At 41.0% G+C, this 25,788-nt stretch overlaps 1 protein-coding gene across 1 annotated transcript in view; it reads right to left on the bottom strand.

Annotated features, from left to right (window-relative positions):
* Positions 1-211: 211 nt before the first annotated feature.
* Positions 212-25,788, bottom strand: part of CEP57 (centrosomal protein 57) — a 29,874-nt gene continuing 4,297 nt past the window's right edge. Inside the window, exons 2-11 of the mRNA XM_056484529.1 lie at positions 25,030-25,189; positions 21,870-22,049; positions 21,440-21,561; positions 20,514-20,630; positions 8,358-8,435; positions 7,135-7,239; positions 6,896-6,976; positions 6,304-6,548; positions 2,704-2,848; positions 212-1,442 (exon numbers count right to left, since the gene is read on the bottom strand). Of these exons, the coding sequence (XP_056340504.1) occupies positions 1,206-1,442; positions 2,704-2,848; positions 6,304-6,548; positions 6,896-6,976; positions 7,135-7,239; positions 8,358-8,435; positions 20,514-20,630; positions 21,440-21,561; positions 21,870-22,049; positions 25,030-25,189 (1,470 nt within the window). The 3' untranslated portion in view covers positions 212-1,205. The remainder of the gene's footprint in view (positions 1,443-2,703; positions 2,849-6,303; positions 6,549-6,895; positions 6,977-7,134; positions 7,240-8,357; positions 8,436-20,513; positions 20,631-21,439; positions 21,562-21,869; positions 22,050-25,029; positions 25,190-25,788) is intronic.

Genomic DNA, 25,788 nt, shown 5'->3' with positions numbered 1-25,788 from the left:
ACTCAACCCCCTTCTGCCTGTGTTGAACTGCAGAGTTCCCTGCTTGTTCAGCTACAGGCAGGGGTGGATTACTCAGACTGTAACCTTACCTCAGCTCTCATTCATCACCCTGACCAGGGAGAAGTTGCCTTGCCATGAAAAGCCCACTGGCTGTGGCACAGTGCTGCAGCAAACACACAACTAATAGAGAGGAAGTGCAGCTTTCCCACAATTCATTCAACAGGCAAGCTGGCTTTATTAATTTTTCAACTGTATATACAGGTAATCTGGGTATTCTACACATTCCATTAATAGGAAATTCTTTAAATTATTAACATAATAAATAACATTTAATCAGCTGTGCAAGTCAGAGCACAAAATTAATTGCACTACTAACAAAGCTGATAGCTCATCAAAGCATATACTTCAAGTTAAAAGCAAGATGCCAGGACCAAATGGCACGATTGAGGCACTTGCAGTTTAAAACACTTGTGGCTTGGTTTCTCTCACTCCTTTACCACCCAAAGCTGTCAACTAGAGACAGGGTATTACCCCCTATCCTACAGCTTTTTACTAAAGCAGGACTGCTGTATAAAAATTTCACCTGATCATTAAACAATGTAATTCATAAGTTACTTTGCCCCTTTCAGAGCACTCAAACATCTGCTGCTGCTGTTGCTGACAAATGCAAGAACAAGAACCAGGGATGCCTTTTGAAGAGAGCCCCACAGAACACCTTTGAAGGGGCTTACCTGCTTTCCCTCAGACACTCCCAGAGATGGGGTCATTGCAGCTGTACACAGAACAGAACTGACAAAAGCCCTCAACAGGCAGGGCTGAAGCACTGTTTTCACACAAGATGCATCCTGAGAGGCCTCCCAGATCCACAGCATGAAATGGCACTGGCACATCTCACACACACCAACCCACAGAAATGTGTAGTGCTTGGTGTGCTGGAACAACACAGAGGGACTGCTGGAACCATAACATAGGGAACTGGAGGAGCCCTATTGTTAAGATTCACTGGCAATGTACCTTGAAAATGGAATGTGATTTAAGCTAGACCATAATATGTACAATCAAATGCAGGGATGGAAAAATAAGAGCCTGTAAGCCTGTATTTCAAAAGTGCGCTTAGTGTACAGTAGTCTCTTCCACAAAGCAGGAAAGGCAGCTGCTTTAGATCCAGATGGAAGTTTGGCCAGCATGGTTCAAGAACACAAGTGTCAGTAGTCCCAGCTGATATCATCTTTCTGTAGTGAAGTCTGTATGGTCTGCATGTCTCTCAGCAACTGAAGATTTTTCCGACTCTTCTCTCCAGGCTTCACTTTGATGGGACCTGCATTTTTTCCTTTTGTGGTTATTGTAGTGGTTACTTTAACCTCACTGACAGGGAACCTGCTGTCTTTTATTTGTTTAGCAGAAGTCTTTCTGGACTTGCATTCTCTCTTAAGTCTCTCTAGCTGAAAGAGAAGCCCAAAGAAAAACAATAAGAAGTGATCTTGTTTCATTTTATGTTCAGCAATTCTTCCAATCAGCTGAAATATCCCACCACTTATCTCACCCAGGTAAGCAAATGGTTGTTTCCAAGTCACACTGAACAATAAATGTTATTTTCCTTACAAAGCATTGTTCTATTTGCATCTTTAGAGCTGTGTTTAGCTTATAGTGATCTACCATCTCTCTAAAAACTCAGAAGTTCATCATGGGGGAACACTGCCATCAGGAATGTAACATAAAAAGATGCAGATGAAAAAAGTTGATTTATCACTGTTACCATCCAGTGATTAAAAAAACAAAACAAAACAAGGGGTTTTTTACATACACACTAGTAATTTTAATAGCTAGTCACTGTCAGAGATGTAGCTTTGAAGGAATACCAGAACTCTGCTGGGGTGTAAAATCACAGCATATAAATCTCAGTACTCCCCAGCAAAGACTGAATGGGGAACTGGACAGTCTGAGGTTCAAACACATTCATATGCTCAAACCACAACATGCAGCAATTTTCCTAAGCCCTGGCTCCTAAAACTTTTGCCAATAGCAAATGCAGCATCATTACTGCTGGGAAGTACAGCACATCTGCTTCACTGCAGCAGTTCCTCTGAAGATCATATCAAAAGTGAGCAATGCTTCTAACAGCAGGCATTTCACAGGTCCATTCTGGATGTCAGGTCTCAGCATGTGTTTTGTGTATAAGTTACATCAGATGAGGGTGAATCGTAGTTTATATGAACTGAACCAGATTAAACACATGGGGTTAAGCTGTTTGAAAGAAATTCACTAAAACTAATGAAGACATAAGAAAATAGGGAATCAGTATGTTTTATAGCTTTGAATGAAAGGCTACACTATCCAAAAACATTGTGAAAGTTATAAAATAAGCAAAACAGGTATAAAAATGCAAATCAAAACATAAATAGGTCTTTTACTCCAAGTAAAGATCAACAATGTTCAAGGGACAAGAGGAGTGTAAAATGCAATGTGAGAACAGATGTGAAAGCTCTGTGAAGAGTGGGCAGAAGGGTGACAGAAACTATGTTTCTGCAAAAATACTGGGATAGATGGAGGCATGCAGACTAACTTTGGGACATCAAAGGTAGAATTAGAAAATACTACTCTAGTTATTTCTGCTTTATGCAATTGCTGCTAGATTAAGATATATAAAAACCCCTGCTTAAGTCAGCAACTCTACCATGAGCATGAACACAGGCAAAAGCTCACCTTGAAACGATGCTTCTGAACTTTGCCGATTTGATCTGCCTTTGCTTCCATCCTTCCCACCAGTGCCTCAAGCTCCCTCTCCAGATCTTCCCTCACTGCAACAGTTGGGGCTTCCTCGATGAGCTTTGACAGCTGCTGGTGATCACTAGCACACAATTCAGACAGAACAAGGCTTGCATCAGGCTCCATTGGCTTCTGCATCTTGTATCCAGTTCAGAAATAACACTTCTAGGAAACCATAGCATCAGCAGCCAGACATGTTCAACACACCATAACAAACCATAAGAACAGTTTTGCTGGTTTGCAGCATTATTAGAGTAGCACATCATGGTGGCAGGCTGCTGCAACATTGAGTCTCAATAATCGAAGTAGCTTCCAACTTCAAAATGTATATTCAAAATGACCAAATAACCCCTTGAGAGCTTGATCTCAGCACTCATCCAGTTTGTGTATCTGTACCTACTGCAGCTGTGCAGTACAGTAACAATTCATGTTCTGTTAACCAGGACAAGCAAAACACCAGCAAAGCTGTCCTTTAATGGACTATTTGTTCAGATCCTGCTTTTGGCCAGGATGGAGTTTTCATTTTTAGTAGCTGTTACACTGCTGCGTTTTGGATTCAGTACAAAAATAACATTGGTAACACTGATGTTTTCATTGTTGCTCAGCAGTACTTATCCTAAGCCAAGGGCTTTTCAGTGTCTCCTGCTATGTCAGTGAGCAGGGGCACAAGAAGCTGGGACAGGGAGATATCTGGGATAGTGATTCAAGCTGGCCAAAGGGATATTCCATACCATAGAACATCATGTCCAGTATATGAACTAGGGGGAGTTAACCATGAGAGGACAATTGCTGCTGGGGACAGGCATTGGTCAGCATGTGGTGAACAATGTACTGTGCATCACATGCTTTTTTACCTTGTATTTCCTTCCCTTTTTCATTACTATTATCATTACATTTTACCTTATTTCAGTTACTAACCTGTCCTTGTTTCAGCCCATGGGCTGTTCCTTTCCCCGATTTCCCTCTCCATCCCACCAGAGCAGAGGGGCTGAAAAGCAGTTATGTGGTGCTTAGCTGCCAACTGGGGTCAAACCAAGACAGTATTTTTTGGCACCCAGCATGGGCCATGAGGGGTTAATGACAGGTCTGACAGAGTGTGTGGAGACAAATCTTTTCTAGGAATCGTTGTACTGGTTCAGTAGTGCCTGGTCGCAATGCTGGGCTATGGTGCCACGAAATTCCCGGGGGAATGGGTATCCTCCGCGCACTGTGGGAGCCACCGACTGGGGAATCGGTGCAATTACACCTCCCTCCTTCCCTGCTGCACAGCCAGCCACATGCTCCCACACCTTCCTCCTGCTCCAGGCTACTTGCCTTTGAGAACGTGCAATGTCCCACAGGAGTTAAAAACCAGCGTGATGCCAGAGCTAGGATCCAGCGTGGTGCTGAGCAGGGCTCAGATCAGGGAGGATTTGTGTCTGGGGGCAGTGAAAGAGCAGCTGTGTGGCACTGAGCTGCTGGTTAAACCACAACAGAGTAAGCTACCCTCTGCACAAAAGACAAGATATAGAGGGTACACACCACAGGGAACCCTGAGTTTCACCTCTGGGACCACAGGGAGAACATGAAGTGGGATGGAAAATCTATACGTCAACCCTAGAGGCACAGGTATGTGAACTGAAGGAAAAAAACAAGCACAAGTAGGAATTCTTCCAGGAAAGTTGATATAAAGTCTTCAGTGGGCAGTTCCCAGACAGAGTGGCAAGGCTGATCTTATTCCTGATCCTATGGAATTCCTATCCCAGACAGAGTGGCAAGGCTGATCTTATTCCTGATCCTATGGAATTCCTATTCCAAATCTTTTTTACAGGAAATGGAGAATCCTAGGACCAGTATTAGAGGAGCCCTGTCTCCAGCCAGGTGCAGGACAGGGACAGCCAGGTTTACCGGACTGTGTGTATCAGATGGCCTGGGCACATCAGCCCCATGGGAGTACAAGGCTTTAGCAGACCCTGGTGCACAGTGTACCCTAATGCCATCAAGAACCCATTTGTATTTCTGGAGTGACAAGGGCATCCCAACAGTTGATGGTCCTTGGAGGCTGAAACCAGCCTGACAAAATGAGTGGCAAAAGCCACTGTGACTGGCCCAGAGGCTCTGTACACCCTTGGCAGAGACTCAGGTGAGAGCATTCAAAAGGGTGCTGGTGGGCTTTCCAGAGAACTGCCCTGGAGACAAAGGAAGTGAAGCATCTGTCTACCCTGCCTTGTCTCTCAGAGGACTCTTCTGATGTAGGGCTTCTGAAGGTAAAAGAACAAGAGGTGACAGAATGATTTGGGTTGGAAGGGACCTTAAAAATCATTGAGTTCTAAAACTCACTACCATAGCCAGGGACACTTTCAACTGGAACAGGCTGCCCAGAGCCCCATCCAACCTGACCTTGAATCTTTCCAGAAATGAACATCTACACCTTCCCTGATGCCCTGTTCCACTGCCTCACCATCCTCACAAGTAAAGAATTTCTTTCTAATATCTAATCTAATGCTCTCTTTCATTTTAAAGACATTACCTCCATGCAAACACTACACACCCTTGTAAGAAGTCCCTTTCCAGCTCTCTTTTAGCCTCCTCTCAGCCCTGAAAGGCCACAATGAGGTCTTCCCTGTAGCCTTCTTCAGGTTGAACAACTCCAGCTCTCAGCCTGTCTTCAAAGGAGAGGTGCTCCAGCCCTCTGGTTGTCTTTGTTGGCCTCCTCTGGACTCAATTCAAGCAGGACCACATCCTATGTAGAGGATTGCAGAGCAGGACCCAGCACTGCAGGTGGGATCTCACAGAGCAGAGCACAGGGGCAGAATCCCCTCCCTTCCCTGCTGCCCACGCTGCTTTGGAGGGAGCCCAGGACACGTTTGGCTTTCTGGGCTCTGAGTGCACATGGCTGAGTCATGTCAGCCTCTCACCACCAGCACCCCTGAGTCACTTCAGCCATTCAGCTACCCACCTACCACTCTTTCCTGCCCTGAAAGACTATTACAACAGCTGAGTCCAAAGTCATGGACTAAATTAACTCAATGGACTAGTAATAGTCCACAGACCACAGGAATGATATCTGTCTGTACCTACATCAAAAGACTGGAAAGGTGATGGTGGTTAACTGGGACATACTGGAAAGTGTGGGGCTTGGGCAGGATGCAAATGGTACAGTGTAAGGGGTGAATACTGCCCATCCCAACACAGGGATGAATAGGTGGAGGAATAGGAACACAGGAGAGGGATGGGTGTGGGGGTGTGTGAGTGGCAGCAGGGTCCTGGCTGGGTCCACACCACAACAGTCCATTGCATTGGAGCTGTGACCACACTTCTCCCTTACCTCTTCTGAAATTGATACTGCTGCACATAAGCACAGGTCTGGTGTGTCCAGACTATTTAGCAGAGCCTCTGACTGCAAGGAGAATTAACAGCCTCTGCAGTCAAAGATTAGATTCTAAACATTTCCCACACTAAGAACTTTCTCAGGCAAAACCTTCCAAGTTCAAAGCAACAAGGCAAAAACACTAAACATCTCCATTCATAGTCTGCAGAAGAAAATACACCACTCACAAACTCATCTGTCCAAATTCATCTTGTAAAGTGAGCAACACTTCTGAGAGCTCTTCCTGAGACGAGGAGGAGTCCATTGGCAGGGATGGCCTTCTGCTTTTGCTGGCAGGACGACTAGTACTGGTGGGTTTTGCTAGTGGAGTGTCATTTACCACATGTTTGTTACACAAAGCTTTCGTGTGATGTTTCATCAGGTGTAGCACATGCTGCACATTGGCACCGACCGAATGACTGGGACTGGTAGACTGAAAGGAAAAGAGACTTCTTTTAAATGTCATTATCAACAACTTGGTAATATTGGAGAGCGTTTAAAAACAGGCCCACTTTTGTTTTGCTGACAAGAATGTAATTTTTGTTTGAATTAATATGCACTAACAAGAACATCTTGTAAAGCAGCATAGTGTAGGCCCATTTTTAGAAATACCAGCTCAGCTAGTTGTCAATATCCGGTAAGTATTTTGAAGACAATCTGCATGAAAAGCATAGAAGAAAATTAAATTATCTGACCACTGGGTGTCAGGAGTGCACCAAGCCAAAGTCCCTTAAGAAGCTGCAGCTACTGAGCTCTAAGCTTTGCAATTAACCAGCTCACCTTCCCAGCCACAAAGGGTACATCACCCAGACACAGTCGGTAATGGGGCTGCACAGTGGGATGTCTTACAAGAGAGCGTTTCTGGAAAGAAAGAAGACACAAGTACTTAGCAAAAACTGTGCTACAGCAAACTCACTTTCCCCTTACTTTGTAGTAAAATGGGCAACCTGCTCCCTGACCACATGCACACCACCTTATTTAACTCTTCAGTAATTGTCCTTCTCTTCCTCACATCTTACCTTCTCTGGTTGCTTTGCTTTTTTCCTGGGTTGTCTTGCTTTTGGAGAAAGCAGTGGTGATGCTGCTTGAATCAGTAGTCTGTTGGTTTCCAGGCCTGTCTGAAGCTACAATTGAGGGAATAAGGGGAGTTACTGAAACTATATAAATAAATAGAGACAGTGCAAGCAGAGAACTGCAAGAATTGTTAAAACAAGCTGTCCAGAAGCAAGGGATGCAAATTTTTAGGATATTTTTGCAGTCTAAGGCCAACTTAAACATTAAATACTTCCTCTGTTAGCACTACTCATCAGTAATCCTAGTAAATTAGAGAATTAGCCTTAGTCCATTAGTCCCATGAAGGCAAGTGCCAAAACATCAGCTGTGCTTTACACTTGGCAAGGTATTGGGGAGCTCAAGCCACCCAACCATGATCAATTGATCCCATGACATATAGCTAATAGGCAAATACTCCTTCTGTTCCATTAAATTTGACAGTAAAAAAACCTCCAAAAAAACCAAAACACCACAATTAAAAAAACTAACCACAAAACCATCTATTGAAAGAGTCAAGGTCAGAACTTCCTGTTGGCAGTGAGAATCCTAACTCACTTCACTGTTCAAGAGGAAGATACAGCACGGCTTTAGAAATCATGTCCTGAAGAAGCATTCACAGCACAACTTCTCATTATTAATTTGAGATACCCCCTTCCCCATCATACCAAACTCATGGCAAAGGTTAGAGCCTAACACATTACCTCCATAATTCTCCAGCATACGATTAATGCTTAATGAACACCACACTTTCAGGTTAGAAGACCAGCCAGCATCCTTAAGGGCTCATAATCAGGAGTATTTTGCCTCTTTTTTGCTTTCTTCTACAATATTTTAATTACAATTATGAACAAGGGAACCCAGTTGTTGACTTTGATATATTGAGAGGTTCCCATGCATACTCAATTATGGATTAGTCTGAATTTCTACTCCTCTTTTCCAACTTTTGGGAAAGAAATCAAAGCTTCAGTGCACATGTGGTGATAGAAAAAGGTTTCCAAAAAGTTCAGAGAACTTCAGAACATTTGGTACATCAGGCAAGAGGAAAAACAAACAAACAAAAAAAAAGACTAAAACCAGGATTTCACTATTCTGTGAGGCATATGGGGGGCACTTTCAGTAAGCTTAGCTGAATGAAAGGAAGAGCTAATTACAGTGCATACCAGTACAAAAGAAATTTCCTGTTGGTTACCTCAGCTGCTTTTTCCTGAACAAGCTTCCTTGCATGTTCTTCCTCATGAAGCTTCTGTTCCAGCTCTTTCATTTTTTCCTAGTCAAAGTTGAATAAAAATAACAACTTTACTAATGAAACAATATGTTTTCTTCCTGAAGCCTACAATACTAAGAGCTTGCACAAAACTGAGTTCATCTTACAACTTAAGGATAAATGAAGACTTGAACATCAGAATGATTGCTGATGCTTTGCCTGTACAGGCATAAATACAGAAGTCACAAGCTTATGCTTAACATTTAAATTGATTTTTCTATTCTTACTTTCACAATGGTATCTGAAGTTAAGCCACAGCCAAATACACACAGAGCAATACACAAGGCTCTTTCTCTTCAGATGTAAAAACACCCTAGACAGTAGATTGCTTTGTGTACATTATTCTCCAAGATTCTGTACTACAAAAGACCTAACAAAGACATGTCATTCTTTATTTAGACCACTAATAGTATTTTTGCTACAATATGTAACTTAAACTCTTACAAGAAAAGAATTTTTGGACAACTAGCACCTTCCTAATAAAGAAGGAGGAAGAAATGTTGTCTGATACCCCTGAGATACCTTTAAATAAAACTGAAGTAATTTCATCTTTTTATCACAAAAGCATGTAAGAACTCTTTTGAAACTCTTCTTCATAGGAAAAGGTTAAAGGGGAAAGCACACACTTCCTTGTAAACCTCCAACAAGATGAAAACATTGTTTAAACAAGATACATTGAAATTCCCAATGTGAAAGTTATTTTATAACTTTCTGGCTATATACAGCAGAGAAAAAACTATCCAGAGCTCTGTTGCCCGATGCCCCAAAAAGAACACAAACTAACAGAGTTAGTTTATGCGGTGCTTTATTCAGGGCCCGGGGAACCTGCGGACTAGCGTCCAAAGTCAGGATCCCACAGTTCCCTTTTTCCATCAGGTTTTTATACCTTTTTACAAAATGGTCTACTTGCCAAAGTACACATTCTTCAAGACAATACAGATACATAAATCTTGTAGATATTATTCCTAAAAGTTATAAATTCTGTATGCTTGTCTACTCAGAACTATAGGCTACCCCCCTTAATCCCCCTTGCATGTTTTCTCATCACCAGAACCCTTTATTTATTATTATACTTTAGCCTTATCTTGTAAGTTTCTAAATGTTCTATATGCCCTACTGATTCCTTATTGTTTTCACAGTTCTACATGTCCTATACGCCCTACTAATTTCTTTAACTATTGTTTCACAATGTTGGTTTCCAGGGCCTGTCCGAAAACTGCAGTTTTCTAAGCCTTAGCATGACTACTACTATATCTACATTAGTCCTTTTTCTCATTATTTCGGTATCAACTCCCCCCTTTTGAGCATTCTTCAGATTTTCTGCAAGGATGCTCAATTCTTCAAGTTATGGTTTCTATGTAGGATGGTGAGTCTTCCTTTCGAGTTGGCAGGATTACTTCTTTTCGGGTCAGTGCTCTCATAACACGTCGAGTATGAGTTCCTTCTCTGGCAATCATTCCTAAAAGACATCTATACATAATCATGCATACTACAATAATCAATACAATCATTATTACATATTGTACAATTGATGATATCCAACCAGAGACTTGGATTCCTAGGGAGCTAAACAGTGCTCCTACCCAGTTATGTTCAGCTTCCTCCTGGACTTCATGCACTTTTGTTTCAATTTGTTCTAATTGACTTATGTCCTTTTCTACTTCTTTTGTGACATTTGGGATATGTATGCAGCAATGATCAATTTTTCCTTGGAGGTAACCACAGACTCCATGTTCTTTTAATAAAAGCAAATCTAATGCCATTCTATTTTGGATTGTCATTCTTGTCGTTGCCTGCAACTGTAAATTTAGATCCTTAAATCCTTTCTTTGTAACTGCAGCTAGCCTCTCAGTTTGTCCTAATAATTTGTACAGCATCTTCGGGTTTTTATATGTAGAAATTGGTGCAAACAAGGATTCCAGTACCCATCCAAATTTAACTCCTGATGAGGGTTCATGCCATTCATCTTCATCTCCCAGTCCCAGTTCTTCTGCTACTTCATTTGTTTCTCTCTTTGCTCGTGACTGCATCTCTTTCTGCGTTAATTTAGATTGTTTCCAAAAAGGACATAATGTGGGAACCCCTAAGGTAATTTGTGTTACAGGCCCGTCTAACGGTAAATGTGTTGTCCATTGTCCGTGTCCTGTAATCCATACTAAATTTCCTGGACTCCTGATAGTTGTATCCTTATAGCTCAAAGTTTTACCCTTCTGGTCCTGCGGGAAAGCTCTTCCTGGAATTGTATGGTTAAGTTTTCTACACTCACAACTCCATTTTATAAGCATTCTGACCGGTGCCCAACTAATTTGATTTCCTGGAGTGTCACAGGTGAGAATTTGGGTGCAGTTCCAATTTTCTTTTGTGGCGCTCAAAGTTTTTGTAGAAGTGCTGGTTTGAGATACTTCTGTGTAAGTGGCATTTCTGCTTCCCGTCCATTGGACACACCAATTAACTTGTCCGATGTAACTATAATGTTCTAATATGCTGGGGCCCCATACTGTTTTCCAACTGTCCCACGAGGATTCCTGCCGGGACGAGTTCTGGCATATCATTTCATAATAGCTTTCATTTTTAGGTATTCTTTTCTTTTGCCAATGTGGTATAAAACATTCCCACTTAGCAGCATCTTCAGGTTTTACTTTTCCCCCTGCGACTAATTGAATTCCCCAATCCCTAATTTGTCCTAACCTTCCATGGCTAATTAGACAGTCCTTATAGGTTAATAATCTTAATGTTTCTCCAACCTTTTCCCATATTTCTTCAATTTCGATTTTATTTCGTAATTTTAATTCACAACTTCCATTCTCACCTCTTTTTATTAGGGGTAGATTTCCTACTGGAATCACTCCCCAAGGGATTGGTTCCCCTGCAGCTTGTGGCAGAGGTAAACATGCTGTTATTTTTGATACGTTTTGTATTTGTCCAAAATCTCGAATTAACCCTACTACTAAGTTTTGTTGTTCCTGGTTTCTCTGTAATGCCAAGCTTGTATCTCTCAATCCATCCCACATATCTACCCGTGCACTGACCGGTATTACCCGCACCGAGTACCCCCTTCGGGTTTTATTCTCTTTTAGAATACCTACATTTATGTCCCCATAATCAAAGCTTTCTCTAATTCACACAATGCATGAGAATTGTCCTACCTGATTAGCTTGCATATGAGATATTGTCAATGTGGTGTTACCTCTTTGCTGTTCCATATCCCAAAATGTCACGATTCCTTCTGTAAATACTTCGTCTGTGGTGATTTGTTTCCAGGTTACCTTTACTTCTTTTAATCCAGTTCTCTGGTTGTCAGAAAACAGACAGGTTAAATTTACTCCCGCACCTTCAGGCACCATTACATCTGGCTCCGGAACTGTAATTTTAACAAATGCTTCTCCCACCTGCATTATACAGACTAATGTTAAAAGAACTAAGTCCTTGCCCTGAACACCAGCTTTGTTGCTGACAGAGGCTGTACTTCCTATCTTGACGGGACCTTCTTGATTCGAGTGTAGTGAATCCAGTTTTCGATCCCTTGGACTTTCACTGCCGTGTAGGTAGTCATGATCACCTGGTGAGGACCGTCCCATACTTCTTTCAAGGGTTCTGTATTCCAGTTCTTCACATATACTTGATCTCCTGGCTGTATGTCATGGACAGGATTCTCCAAGGGCAGGGGCCGGTTCCACTGCAGTGCTCCTTGCAGCACTGTAAGGACTTTATTTAAAGACAAAATGTAACTCAACAATGCTTGATCTCCTACTAAGTGAGGGTCCCCTTTGTAAGTTGTAGCATGATATGGTTTGCCATACAAAATTTCGTATGGACTTACTCCTATCCTTTCTCTGGGTTTAATCCTGATTCTTAGCAAGGCTAGAGGTAGTGCCTGAGGCCACTGTATCTTTGCTTCCTGACAAATTTTCTTAATCTGCCCTTTTAATGTCTGATTCATCCGTTCTACTTGGCCACTAGATTGTGGTCTCCAGGGCATATGGAGATTCCAAATTATCCCTAACACTCTGGCTACCTCTTGGACTACTCTAGCTACAAAGTGAGGTCCTCTATCTGAGGACATCCCTAATGGGATTCCAAATCTAGGGATGATTTCCCGTAGTAACGTTTTAATTACTTCCTTTGCCTGGTTAGTCCTGCATGGGAAGGCTTCTGGCCACCCTGAAAAGGTACACACATACACCAGTAAATAACGGTACCCTTGTGCTTTTGGTAGCTCTGAGAAATCTATTTGCCAATAGTCTCCTGGTTGCGGCCCCACTTGTAACTTTCCTAGTTGTATTTGCCTTCGTGTCACTGGGTTATTTTTAATAGAGACTGGACACATGGCGTTAATCCGTTTTGCCATTGTTAACATCTGATTGGAAATCACCTTACGTTTTAAAAATTGTACCAATGCGTCTGCTCCCCAATGGCACTTGTTATGTTCGATTTCTAAAATTGTTTTCATTACTTTTGTTGGCAGTACAACCTGACCTTCAGCAGTGACATACCATCCTTTTTCGTTCTTCTGGGCCTGAACAAATTGAGCAAGCTTCTCATCTTCTTGTGTATACCATGGTTTCTGCTCAAGAAAAGAAGTGGCAGGGTTAATTCGCACTGGCAATAAAGCTAATTGTGTCCATACCTCTCGAGCAACCTGTTTGGCAACTCTGTCAGCCAGCTTGTTTCCTTGGAACGCTTTTCCCTCTTCATTTTGATGTCCTTTTACATGCATCACTGCTACTGCCTGAGGTTTATGCACTGCTTCCAATAGTGCTAATATTTGTTCTTTGTGCTTAATTTCTGATCCTTGAGAATTCAACAGTCCTCTTTCTTTCCACAGTGCTCCATGTACATGTATTACTCCAAAGGCATATTTTGAATCAGTCCAAATGTTTACTCTTTTCCCCTCACTCAGTTCTAAAGCTCTTACCAGAGCTTGTATCTCGGCTTTCTGGGCTGAAGTTCCCGGGGTTAAAGCTCGAGCTTCTATTATTTGTGTCAAAGTCACTACTGCGTATCCCGCATACCTGGTTCCGTTTTCCACAAAGCTGGATCCATCTGTAAACAGTTCCCATTCCTGATTTTCCAAAGGCTCATCTTTCAGGTCTTTCCGGCTGGCATACACCTGTTCAATGATTTCTACACAATCATGTGTCAATTCGCCTCCTTCTTCCTGGCTGCTGCTCCTAAGAAATTCTGCTGGATTGAGATGATTGGTTATTTTTAATTCAATGTCATCCTGTTCTCGGAGGAGTGCCTGATATTGTAACATGCGACTCGACGAGAGCCAATGCCCCCCTTTTTGTTCCAAAACTGCAATGACCATATGGGGAACAAATACTTCCATCCTTTTTCCCAAAGTCAATTTTCTGGCTTCTCGAATTAGAAGCACTGTTGCTGCCACAGCCCTAAGACAACTGGGCCATCCGGCATTTACAGAGTCTAGCTGCTTTGAGAAGTACCCCACCGGGCGCTTCCATGAACCCAATTTTTGGGTGAGAACCCCTATTGCCAGTCTCTGTCTCTCATTTACGTATAGTTGAAAAGGTTTTGTGAGATCTGGCAATCCTAGTGCTGGGGCTTCCTTTAAAGCTTGTTTCAAACTCTGAAATGCCTTTTCTTGCATTTGTCCCCACTGAAACACAGGGCCTTTGGCTGCTTCATACAGAGGTTTTGCTTTCAGTCCAAATTCCGGAATCCACAAGCGGCACCACCCTATCATGCCCAAAAAGGATCTTAACTCTTGCGGATTTCGTGGTGTGGGTATGGTGCAAATTGCTTGTACTCGATTGATTCCTAACTTTCGCACCCCTTGTGAAATTTCGCAGCCTAGGTAAATCACTTGGGTTCTTACCAGCTGAGCTTTTTCTTTCGATACTCGGTATCCAGCTTGTCCCAGCATATTAAGTAATTCAATGGTGAGTCTAAGGCAAACATCCTTTTCTGCGGAGGCTATAAAGATATCATCAACATATTGTAGGAGAACATATAAACAAGGTGATTCTTTTACCTGAGTCATCTTCCATTCTTCTAACTCTCGAGCCAATTGATTTCCAAAAATAGTTGGTGAGTTTTTGAATCCTTGTGGTAGACGCGTCCAGGTGAGCTGCTTCTTGCGTCCTGTGTCTGGGTTCTCCCACTCAAAGGCAAAGTATTTCCTACTTTCAAGTGCCAAGGGGATACAGAAAAATGCATCTTTCAAATCAATCACTGTGAACCACTTAAATTTTTCCGACACAGCTGTCAACAATGTATACGGATTAGCTACTACTGGGTGTATATCTTTAGTGATATTATTAATTGCTCTTAAATCTTGAACTAATCTATACTTACCATTTGGCTTTCTAACTGGGAATATCGGAGTATTGAATTCTGACTCACATTCCTGTAAAATTCCTAAGCTAAGAAATTGTTCAATCATGGGTGCTATTCCTATTCGTGCTTCCAATTTCAAAGGATATTGTTTTACCCTTACTGGGGAGGCTCCTTCTTTTAGTTCTATTACAACCGGTTGTGCCGCTTTTGATTTTCCAGGTACTCCTGTTTCCCATACCCATGGTACTACAGCTTGCTCTATTTCTTGTGGTATTTCTACTGCTTCTACTTCTTTCACTACAAACAGCTTAGCAATATTCTCCTCGGGAAATTCTAATCTTACTCTACCTTTTTCAAATATTATCTTTGCTTCTAACATTGACAATAAATCCCTCCCACATAGTGATTCTGGGCTATTTGGCATATATAAAAATTGATGGTCAAATTCCTTCCCCCCAAATTTTATATATAATGGCCGCAAAAATGTTCGTTCCTCAACTTGTCCCGTAACTCCCACTACTTGAATAGTAGAATCACTCAAAGGTCCTATCTTAGTGTTGACAGCTGAGAATGATGCCCCTGTATCTACTCTAAATTCTAACGGTTCCCCATCTACTTCCATTATTATCTTTAAATCCTGGTCTAGTCAGCTCTGATTTTGGTAATTCCCCATCATAAAGGCCTGGGCGACACCTTGTGAATTTCCCGGGAAAGCACCTGTATTTCCATCCCCACTGGCTACAATTCCTCCCCCAAAACCCATTTTTCATTACTTTGCAAGAAATGTATCAAAGGTGTAATAATGTCAGGATTCAGTGTACCGTTCCTAGGCCATTGCATACCATCGGGTTCATATAAAGGCCATACATGATTACAAAATCAATCAATTTCTTTTTACTTAGTTCTTGACCAAAATTCCCCGCATTCCAATGTTGTAATAAGCAGCTTAAAGGTAAATCGTCCGGGATTTCCATCCCGGAACTTGCTAGAGTTTTAAACGTTTTCAAAGGCATCATTACACTTTTTTTCTTTTTCTTTTTTTCTTTTTCTTTTTCGTTTTTTTTTTTTTGTTTTGTTTTCGTTTTTTTTTTTTTTTTTTTTTTTTTTTTTTTTTTTTACAATACACACCACACACAACACTCACACCCTTTCCACAAATTTTCCACAAATCTTGCCTTTCTCGTCGCCGCGAGTGGCAAGTGCTGAACCTGCGCAGTCACTGCTGCGTCTGACGGTCAGCGCCTAGGCTTTTCCACAACCTTAAAGACGTCTGTGACCACTGTGCGGAAACGCCGTTCCGACTTAATAGGCAGGCCCCCCCCCCTTTCCCTTGATAAAAGGAATAAAGCACCTTCGGGCTTACCTCCTGGTCGTCCGTCAGGCGCGGGGTCGGGCACGGGTTGATGTCCTCCCCAGAAATCACCTGGTGCCGGCGTGGAGGGGATCAGCCCACGAACCGCCCCTGCCGCCTCCGGAGTCCCATCTGGGTCGCCAGAAAACTGTTGCCCGATGCCCCAAAAAGAACACAAACTAACAGAGTTAGTTTATGCGGTGCTTTATTCAGGGCCCGGGGAACCTGCGGACTAGCGTCCAAAGTCAGGATCCCACAGTTCCCTTTTTCCATCAGGTTTTTATACCTTTTTACAAAATGGTCTACTTGCCAAAGTACACATTCTTCAAGACAATACAGATACATAAATCTTGTAGATATTATTCCTAAAAGTTATAAATTCTGTATGCTTGTCTACTCAGAACTATAGGCTACCCCCCTTAATCCCCCTTGCATGTTTTCTCATCACCAGAACCCTTTATTTATTATTATACTTTAGCCTTATCTTGTAAGTTTCTAAATGTTCTATATGCCCTACTGATTCCTTATTGTTTTCACAGTTCTACATGTCCTATACGCCCTACTAATTTCTTTAACTATTGTTTCACAATGTTGGTTTCCAGGGCCTGTCCGAAAACTGCAGTTTTCTAAGCCTTAGCATGACTACTACTATATCTACATTAGTCCTTTTTCTCATTATTTCGGTATCAGCTCCAGTACCCAAAACAATTTCCCTTCTCTTCCCCCAAAGACTGGTAATTCACAGAGCCACTAATCAAACTTGAGGCAGAAAAGCACGCTATATAGAGTGACAGCTGTATTTTACACTTGTTTGTTCACAAACCTGCTACATTGAGGTACTAAATATTTCAGTTCTGCTTTACTTAAGCATCAATTGCAAGAATAACGAGCTGTTATACAAAGGTGTTAAAAAGCAAAAGCCTGGATAAACATTAAGGACAAAGGCACTATATAAAGGAACCAACCTTTTCTTTTGAATGAAAGAATCATTCTGATGATTTTTTTTTCATTTGAAACAAAGATATTCCAGGTAACTTAAAATCATCTTCTGCCCTTTACCATTATTGGCACAACTCTTGATATCCACGTGCTCAGTCTCAAAGACCTTTTATTAACCTCTTAAGTCTGACAGAAGTTTTAGTATGAAAATATTGAGGAAAATATTCTATTTAAACCAAACATTGTCATGAAGCTGGACCAAGGCTTTTATTCTGAAATGAATGAGTATTCCCTCAGGTATCTGTTCAGCTACAGTGTGAAGCTCAAACTACACAGCAAGAACATATCTTCCTGTATCATTTGTGAGAGACCCTGTTAGAAATTATATACTCAACTCAGATTTCCTAAATTATTTTTTTTTGTTTGTTTTTAGAAGGTATTATGCAGATTACTGGATTGTCACTAAGAGAGAGGGTACAGAGCCAAACAAACAGACCCTGCCCAGCAGTGCTGCCCATCATGTAAGACAGCAATGAAAGCAGCAACAAGCAGACTCAGGTCAGCACTGGGCTGTCTGAACATCCACTCAATCACCAGGAGCCACTGCAAAAAACTTTAATGACAAAATAGAAATATTTCAATGTCTATTTTTGACCTGTTTTCTAACAGAAAATTAATTTCATGCAACCACCTACTCATAGAACCACAGAATCATAGGATGGTTTAGGTTTAAAGGGACCTTTAAAGGTCACCTAAGTCCAAGGGACACTTTCCACTAAACCAGGTGGTTGCCTAGAGCCTTGCCCAAACTCATCTTGAATGTTTCCAGGAACAGGGCATCTACTACCTCTGTGGACAATCTGTTCCAGTGTTTTACCCACCCCACAGAATTAGGGGAGGGTGGGGTGGTGTAGTTTTAAGTCTCACTGTTAGCATTAAGATCAATTACTATGAATTTCAGTTGTTGAAAATGCCATCCACACACACATTCACATTCTGGCCATCTGGCTACACACAAGACCACAGCCCAAACTGCACTTTTAGGGGAACAGCCACATTTCTTTACTCCATCTTCAGACACAGAAATGTTCAGATCTTCTCAGGCAACTGTCCAGAGAGTGCACTGCAGGACTGCAGTTGAAATAAAGATGTTTCAAAAGCATTTACAGGGTAAGTACTCCACATAAATAGGAATCTCAGCATTTCCTTTTCACAGCCACTACTGACATTAGTGAATTACTTGAAGACAATACTTACAGGGCCAGGTAGTGGCTCTGGGGAGATTAAATGCCCTCAGTAAGACCCCCATACAACTTGTGCTCTGGCAGTATCTGAACTCAGAGGCAGATACATCACTGCCCACTCATGAGCCACATCTCACCACTTTCCATCCATTTCAGCACATCATGTATGAAACAGTCTCTTATTTCTTGCTTCAAATTCAACTTGAAAATGTTCCTACAATCTTGCCACAAATTCAGCAGAGATCAAAGAGGGAACAGATGTAATGCTTCTGAGTAGAGAGTGCAGTCACTCTTTGAAGATATTCAGGTAATATCTATCACACAGATGCTCACACATGAACATATCCTATAACCACAGAGGCAGGCAAACCTGTCAACCAGAAAACGGCTCATGACTTCATAATGACCACAAGAAAAATGACTTCTCATCACAGCTAAAGCCAGATTTATTTCAGGTCCCAGAATTGCTTCAAAATTGTGTGAATTTAACATCCAATTCCTCTAAAACATATTTAATTGTGACAGCTACTTATTTCTAAAGAATCAAAGAAATCTGATTTGACCCAGAAAAAACACAAAAAGAACCACAATAAATTATTTTCACTAACCAGGCACAAAAAGGCGAACAACAAGTCTTACCAAACTCCAGCTACTACCAGTTAAAAGCCTGATAAAAGCCTTTCAGAGGGAATGCCAGTTGCTGAATGGGTTATTTCAACTCTAACCTTGGAGGAAACTACTGCTACTTCAGAGTACAAGACTCCTGTTTTTCATTGAAATTGTTTGGTCTAAGTAAACAATGCAACCATTTGCACTCTACAACTGCAGCTCACCACAACAGGTGTCAAGATCTTAAAAAGCTTGCTGCAGCTGCTTTGGCTCAGGGACTTCCAAGAAGATTTGTAACATCTAAGAGTCCTGCAGCAAGCCAGGCAGCTAAAGATTTACTACCAAACATCTCCTTATATACTTTTGGAGAAACAACCATCTACTTCACCACCAGAGGTAAGGGCTGGTGTGCAGGGTGTCAAGACTATGATTTTGATAGAATCCAGAGCTGCTATCCACAATACCACAATCTAATCATGTACTATTTGGTCCTTCTGGGGGAACAGGGTGGAAATTTGCAGAAGGAAGCCTCTCCCTGGTTAAGCTCTCTGCAGTTTCCAGGCCTGGGAGACTTGTGGTCTCTTACAGCAGCAGAGAGAGGTATGTGGATGGGACATCAGAGGCCAACACCACGAAGGGCACACAGAGATCTGTGGGGTTCGTGTGGTAAGGCATTGGAAGGCAGCCATGGGGCTTCCTTCTCTGAGGAGCTGCCAGAAACTTCCCCATGTCAACAGAACCAATGCCAGCTGGCTCCGAGACAGACCCCACTGCTGGCCAAGGCTGAGCCCAACAGCAATGGTGGTAGCACTTCTGGGATTAATGGGGGGAAAAAACCTGCTGGGGAATGGCATCCATAAGCAAGGAATGAGAATATTTGTACTCAGAAGCCTTGCAGACCCTAAGGTCAACCAGGGAGGGAGATAAGGTACTCCAGGTGCCAGAGCAGAGATTCCCCTGCAGCCCATGGTGAGATTGAGTTTTATTTCTCGACACAAAATTACAAAATTATAAAAATTCAAGGGTGAACCCACAACAACATAATATGACTAAACACAGTCATGATGAGTTTGTAGAAGCTAGTGATTCAAATAGTGTCCTGAAAAGTCCAGGCTGACTCAAAGCCACAGGGAGTCACTCAGTGCTAGAGGCCTTGCAACATGAGGCCACAGAAGTCTGCACACAAAATAACTGGTAATAACTGTGTTTCTTAACAAGGAGGGCTAAAAGAAAAAAAAAATAAAACATCCAATTCATACAAGTCAGGGTGAATCTGGATAATAACAGAAAATAACTGCTAGCATTCAGTAGCATGGAAAGCAAGTCAAGATCTCAGGAATGGCTACAATCTTACAATGCCTAGTCATCAACTCAGCACAAAAGAGGGACACCAACAGACTACTAAAGCATAATAAAACTCCAACTCTTGCAGTGTAGAGTGACCCAAAGCTTACCTGGACATGCAGACTTGCAGCAATAACTAAGTTTTCATAACATCTCAGTTTAAAAATGAAGTTTTACTCTGTCTTACTCTAAAGCACAAAGTTTTGCTCAGCTCTGCTACTGCCATATAGATATGAAGTACAGATGACAATAAACAATATAAATCTGATATAGCAGCCAAGAAAAATGACAGACCTCTGCTATGGACTGCATTCTGTTTAGTCTGCTATATTCCTTTTCCAGTATATCCAGCTTTTCCAATTTAGACTGAACATGCGATTGGTCAAGAAACCGATCTTTCTCCAAGTAGCCCTTGAAAAGAAGGAATGAAAAGGAAAACAATTATAAGCACAAGAAAACAAGAACATCCATAGTAAGCCTTGTGTCTGGAGCACAAAGGAGGTCCATAAACAGTCCAAAGGAACTACTACTGCCACATCTCAGAGAGGATTCTCCTTCCTTCCAACCCCAAACATTAAAAAAAAAAAAACCAAACCAAAAAAAGAAATTATGCAGAAATTAGAAATAGATTTCTAGTTTTATTTTTTTTTTCTTCAGTAAATATTTAACAGACTGAAATAGAATAGCCACAGAGACCAATGAATGGACAGCTCTAGGTGACCCATATGCCTACAAACAGAATTCAAGTTCATTTTAGATATAGGCCAAATCTCAATCACTGATGATGGAAAATGGAAATTTTACTGCTATTTCTACAGAATCAGTATTTCAGCCCCAATTTAGCAAGAGTAATGCTAGTAAAGAAAATCCCCAAAGGCTTGAAGACTGTAAACACTAAAGGGAGGTTTTTTCCCAGTGGCACACAGGTGTAACACTGGAAGATAAAGATGAGCTACTGCAGTAAGCCAATCATGCAGAAGCAAACAATTCATATTAATACCAGAGCTTGCTATTGCCTTAGAAACAGATGCACAAAGAAAATACCAGGGTTGTGAGAAGATTGGGAAATTTAAGTAGGGAAGCTATCCATATCTAAGTATGCGAAGGCCAGCTGAAGTAGACAGCCACTTAAAGGTATTAAAATTACAGTAACTATGAAAAATTAACTGCAAAATTAATGACTTTTATGATTTAACCCTGAGATAGTTTTGGGAACAGACCTGTTTCTCCAAGAGATGTGACTTCTCACTTTCTGCATGCCGGATCATTTTTTTCATGTAGCCCAGCTGTTTCTCTAGAAGCCTGCATCGAGACTCAGCATTTGCCAGCTGAGAAGACAGTTCTGAAGGTAACAGAAGGCAGAAAGTAGAAATCATGCATTGCTTGTTCCTGGGATTTTTTTTTGTTTGTTTTCAGGACAGGTTCAAAACAAACAAGAAAAGGACCTATATAAGAAACTTTAATGAACTTTAATATGCATTAAAATCCCTAAACGAAGAACATCTTAAAATTATTTCTTTGTGACTCCCCATGTCATTACAAATTAAAAGATGCCAAACAAAGTAAATTAAAATTGGTTTGTGCATTGATAGGAATCAAGTTTCATCCACACCAATGTACTACAGTATCTATATATGGTTTGCAAACAACCTTGATTTTTCTTTGACACTTCAGTCTTGTCACGTTCTTTGCGCTGCATTTGTTCACTCAGTACTTTTTTATAGTCTGCTGTTTCCCTGCTGAGGTGTTTTACGTTCTCCTCCGCCTGAAACCGTTCCAACTCCAGTTGATGAATTTTTTCCTGGAGATTCTTCAGAGCAGAAAATATTGCTGCAATTGAACAAGTACCTTTAGTTAGAGTCCATTAAATCACCACTTCAAGACAACACTGAACTTGAAACATTATTACAAAAGCATGTTACGTAAGAAGGTCAGAGTGTTCCTTACCAGCATCCAAGAGTCCTTCCAGGAATTAAGACCTGTTTCCCTTTAAACCATAACTGATTCTAAAACTAGTCTCAAACAAATAGATGCCCTCGGGGCACACCCTTCACCTGACACATTTGGGAAAGATACAACTATTTCCCAGAACAAGGCATATAAATGTTGTGTCGATTGAGAACAAACAGTGCATCCTCTGACCCTTTATCAAAAGGAAATGAAAAGCCACAACTAGATAGTTAAAACAGTGGCAATTCTCCACATTAACATTATTCCTACCACAACAAATACACCAACACAGTGTTCCCATGAATGGCCACACAGCATAGTAAAGGTTAACTATGAGAAGTGCTTATAAATAAGTGGACTTCTCTTTTAATTCTTCTGGTTTTGCACTTGTGCTCCCCTCCTCCACCTAAAAACATTTGTGCTGAACCATTTTCCCTTTCTGCTGCATTCCCAGCTTCAGTAGTTACTAAACAAAGCCTTTCTATATTCTTCACCAGAAAAAGAAAAGCAGTTATAATAGAACTCACATCACCTTGCAATTAAACCATCTGCTGGTAATCTGATGTATTACGTCTCTTAGATGTGCTGTTTAATTCTGTTAAGGGAACCATAACCACAAGCCCTTTCCCCTATACAGTGCTGCTGAGATTAAACATAAGAACATCTGTACACACAGCTCATATAGCAGACTAATCTGCAAGGTCACATTAGCCCACTCCTTTGTGCTTAAATCCACTCCAGAGAAAGAATGTACCTATAATAAAGCATGTTTGAGCACTAGAAGAGTCGAGACTGCATATTGGTTTGTGCATCAGATAACCCAAAAAGCAAAAAAAAAATAATCAAATATTGATATAACAGCACATGAGAATATCACAAAAATGCAAACCTGTTAAGTACATAAGAAGTAGCAACAGGAGTCACATTTAAGAGGAAATTATTGATAATTCTGCCCTATTTGCAATATCAGAATCACCAATTGCACCCTCCTCTCTATTTACATTACTGTTCCTAGGATTCAGTTGAAACGGGCATAGCTGAAACAGTAAACAATTTGTTACTACTATTGTTAAAAGCTACATTGACATCTCTGTATATGCACAATAATGATAACAAAACACAGAAATGAAGCAAATCAAGCAGTGAATAAAGGTGAAACCAAACAGGCCAAATATCATTCAGTCATTCCTGTTAGAGTATTATAGCCAACTGTGCATGCTGACACATATATACAACACAAAGATATTAAGCCCACAATAAACAATTTCAGGCTTTTTCAATACAATTTATTTAATATGGGGAATGGGAGGAGCAATAAGGATCCTCAAGAACAATCAAATCAATTTGGCCATTTGAAATGAATTCCCATATCCTTAAATTTACTAAAATATACACTCTAGAATATTTCTGCATCTTTAAAAGCTATGCAAAAAGAGAAATGTACTGGATCATCCGTGTGTTTGATTCAATTTTCAGCACATATTCACATTCACTTGCACTTCATTTGAACATTTTTTGAAAACAAAAATATTTGCTAGTTTTTAAAAAGGGATATAATTTATCTGATTGCCTTCCACCACCCATCCTTATTTCAGAGTTGGAAGAGTAACCATTAGGAGAAAAAACTGCCAAGTGAAAACTTGGAAGTCAAAACTTTATTGCTAATGCAACATGCAGCACACTCTACAAAAATACAGCTGCATCAGTAATTCATAAGGAAGCTCCTTCCTGCACATCCAATTTTTCATCTGTAAAGATTGTTTTAGTTTTGTGTCAACAGCACTGTCAAAGCTGATGGCCTTGAGAGTATATATGGCATTTTAAATAGCGCTGAGAGAACTGAGATTTCATCTTCGAGGTCATTAACACACAAGTCCCTAGTAACTCAGACATAGATTGTGTTATTGGAACAGCGACTTGAGGCTAGCATCCTGATTTTTTATTTAGTTTGGGTAATATTAGGATTCATCCTAAACACTTCTCACTCTTCTCTATAAAAGGAAAACTATATCAAGTAGTTCATACCTTTAAGCCTCCATGCCACTTAAAGGGAGCATTTCTGCAATGACCCTGAGCCAAAGAGCTCTTCAAAGGATTGGTCCTGCTCTGGTCTCCCAACTCCTCATGATGCACCCTGCATGTACCCCAAGGCAGCTCTGGAGTAAGTCTCACTACATGACAAGGTAATTCATTAAAACAACAGAAAAACTAACCAAGAATAGGCTTTTTGTTCATGTCCAGTCATGCAAGACAAATCTGTTTATACGGAGATGAACATCAGGACCAGAGTGGGAAAGGAGGGACAAGGAACAGCCTAGAAACAAGAATAATAAATGAGAGTAAAATCGCCTCCCTTTCTGGTCTTGTGAGCTATCAGTTTAGCACTTGGCTGAAACCTTCTCTGCATCCTTTAAGTCTTCACTGATATGATAAATACTCACAACACAACCTTCATCCATGACAAGCTTTCCAATTCTAACAGGACCTCTCCCTTTGCTCCAAACCATTCTGGGGACTAAAGTCTCCTTATTTCTAACTCAGCTATCAACTTAGGAGACGAAAGGTTGAAGGATAGGAAGACTGAAGAAGTAACAAAGAAAACATGTCAGCACAATTTCACAGAGTACTCAGAAATTTTACAATTCTCTACTACTGAAGAGGAGCATCTTTCTCCATCTGTAAGATGACTTCTATCATCAGGTGTCCTTTGGAAAGAGAAGTGCCGAGGACCTCCAAAACAGGTGACCTGGACATCACTGGGAACTGATAAAAGGATAAAAAGACAAAGACCTTCACAGACGTGGAAGTATTTTACCACAATTTGGAGACATGTAAGAAAACAACTTTGCTGAACTATTACCTCTGCTGTTGCTTTCAGGATACGGAATAACTGGTTTCCATGGGGAACGCTGCAAATCTGAATTAATAAATGGCTTGTGCTTTGGATATTCTACAAATGACTCTCTTGAAGAGAGTCCATCAGTGGCTGATGTGGAGTTTTGGGTTCTGTGCAGATCATCCTGAAAAAAAAAAAATAAAGCTGTTATTCAGCACATCTGTTTCTTTGTCACAACAGCAAAAATAAAGTAAGATTCTATCAGATGACGTGTAGAAGTACTGCTACTGGAGACTCAATGACACAGGATGTGTCATTTTTACATCCAACTTCCCATCCATTAAAAACAGCAGCAAACAGAAGAATGTCTTTCCCATATTGGTTTCTGATTTACACTGTTTTCCATTTACTTGTTCTGTCTACTGTTTATTGGGAGAAGGCAATCCTTAATCAGTTGGAAAACAACCACCTTAATTACTGGTTACATTTACTGCACATGAGATACTGCATTAAGGTGGCCAAACCTGATAAGGCACACCCAGCACCATGGTTTACACTCCCTAATCCAACACAAGAGCTCATTGACTGTACATGGAGCACAAGACACACTGGAAAGGTGAGAGTCCCAATCCCTCCAACTCCACTCACTCCAATTCATCGTCCTTATCTTTTCATTAGTGAACTTCACAAGACACATCCAGATGACTTTATACTACATCTATTGGGGGTATCAGCATAGGAAAACCAGCAGTACTTCTGCCTCTAAGCAGTAATGTACTCTTA

Source organism: Oenanthe melanoleuca, chromosome 1 (assembly GCF_029582105.1).
Source record: "Oenanthe melanoleuca isolate GR-GAL-2019-014 chromosome 1, OMel1.0, whole genome shotgun sequence".
Lineage (NCBI taxonomy): Eukaryota > Metazoa > Chordata > Aves > Passeriformes > Muscicapidae > Oenanthe > Oenanthe melanoleuca.
The sequence above is the reverse complement of the archived record's forward strand: the minus strand, read 5'-3'. Positions and strand labels throughout refer to the sequence as shown.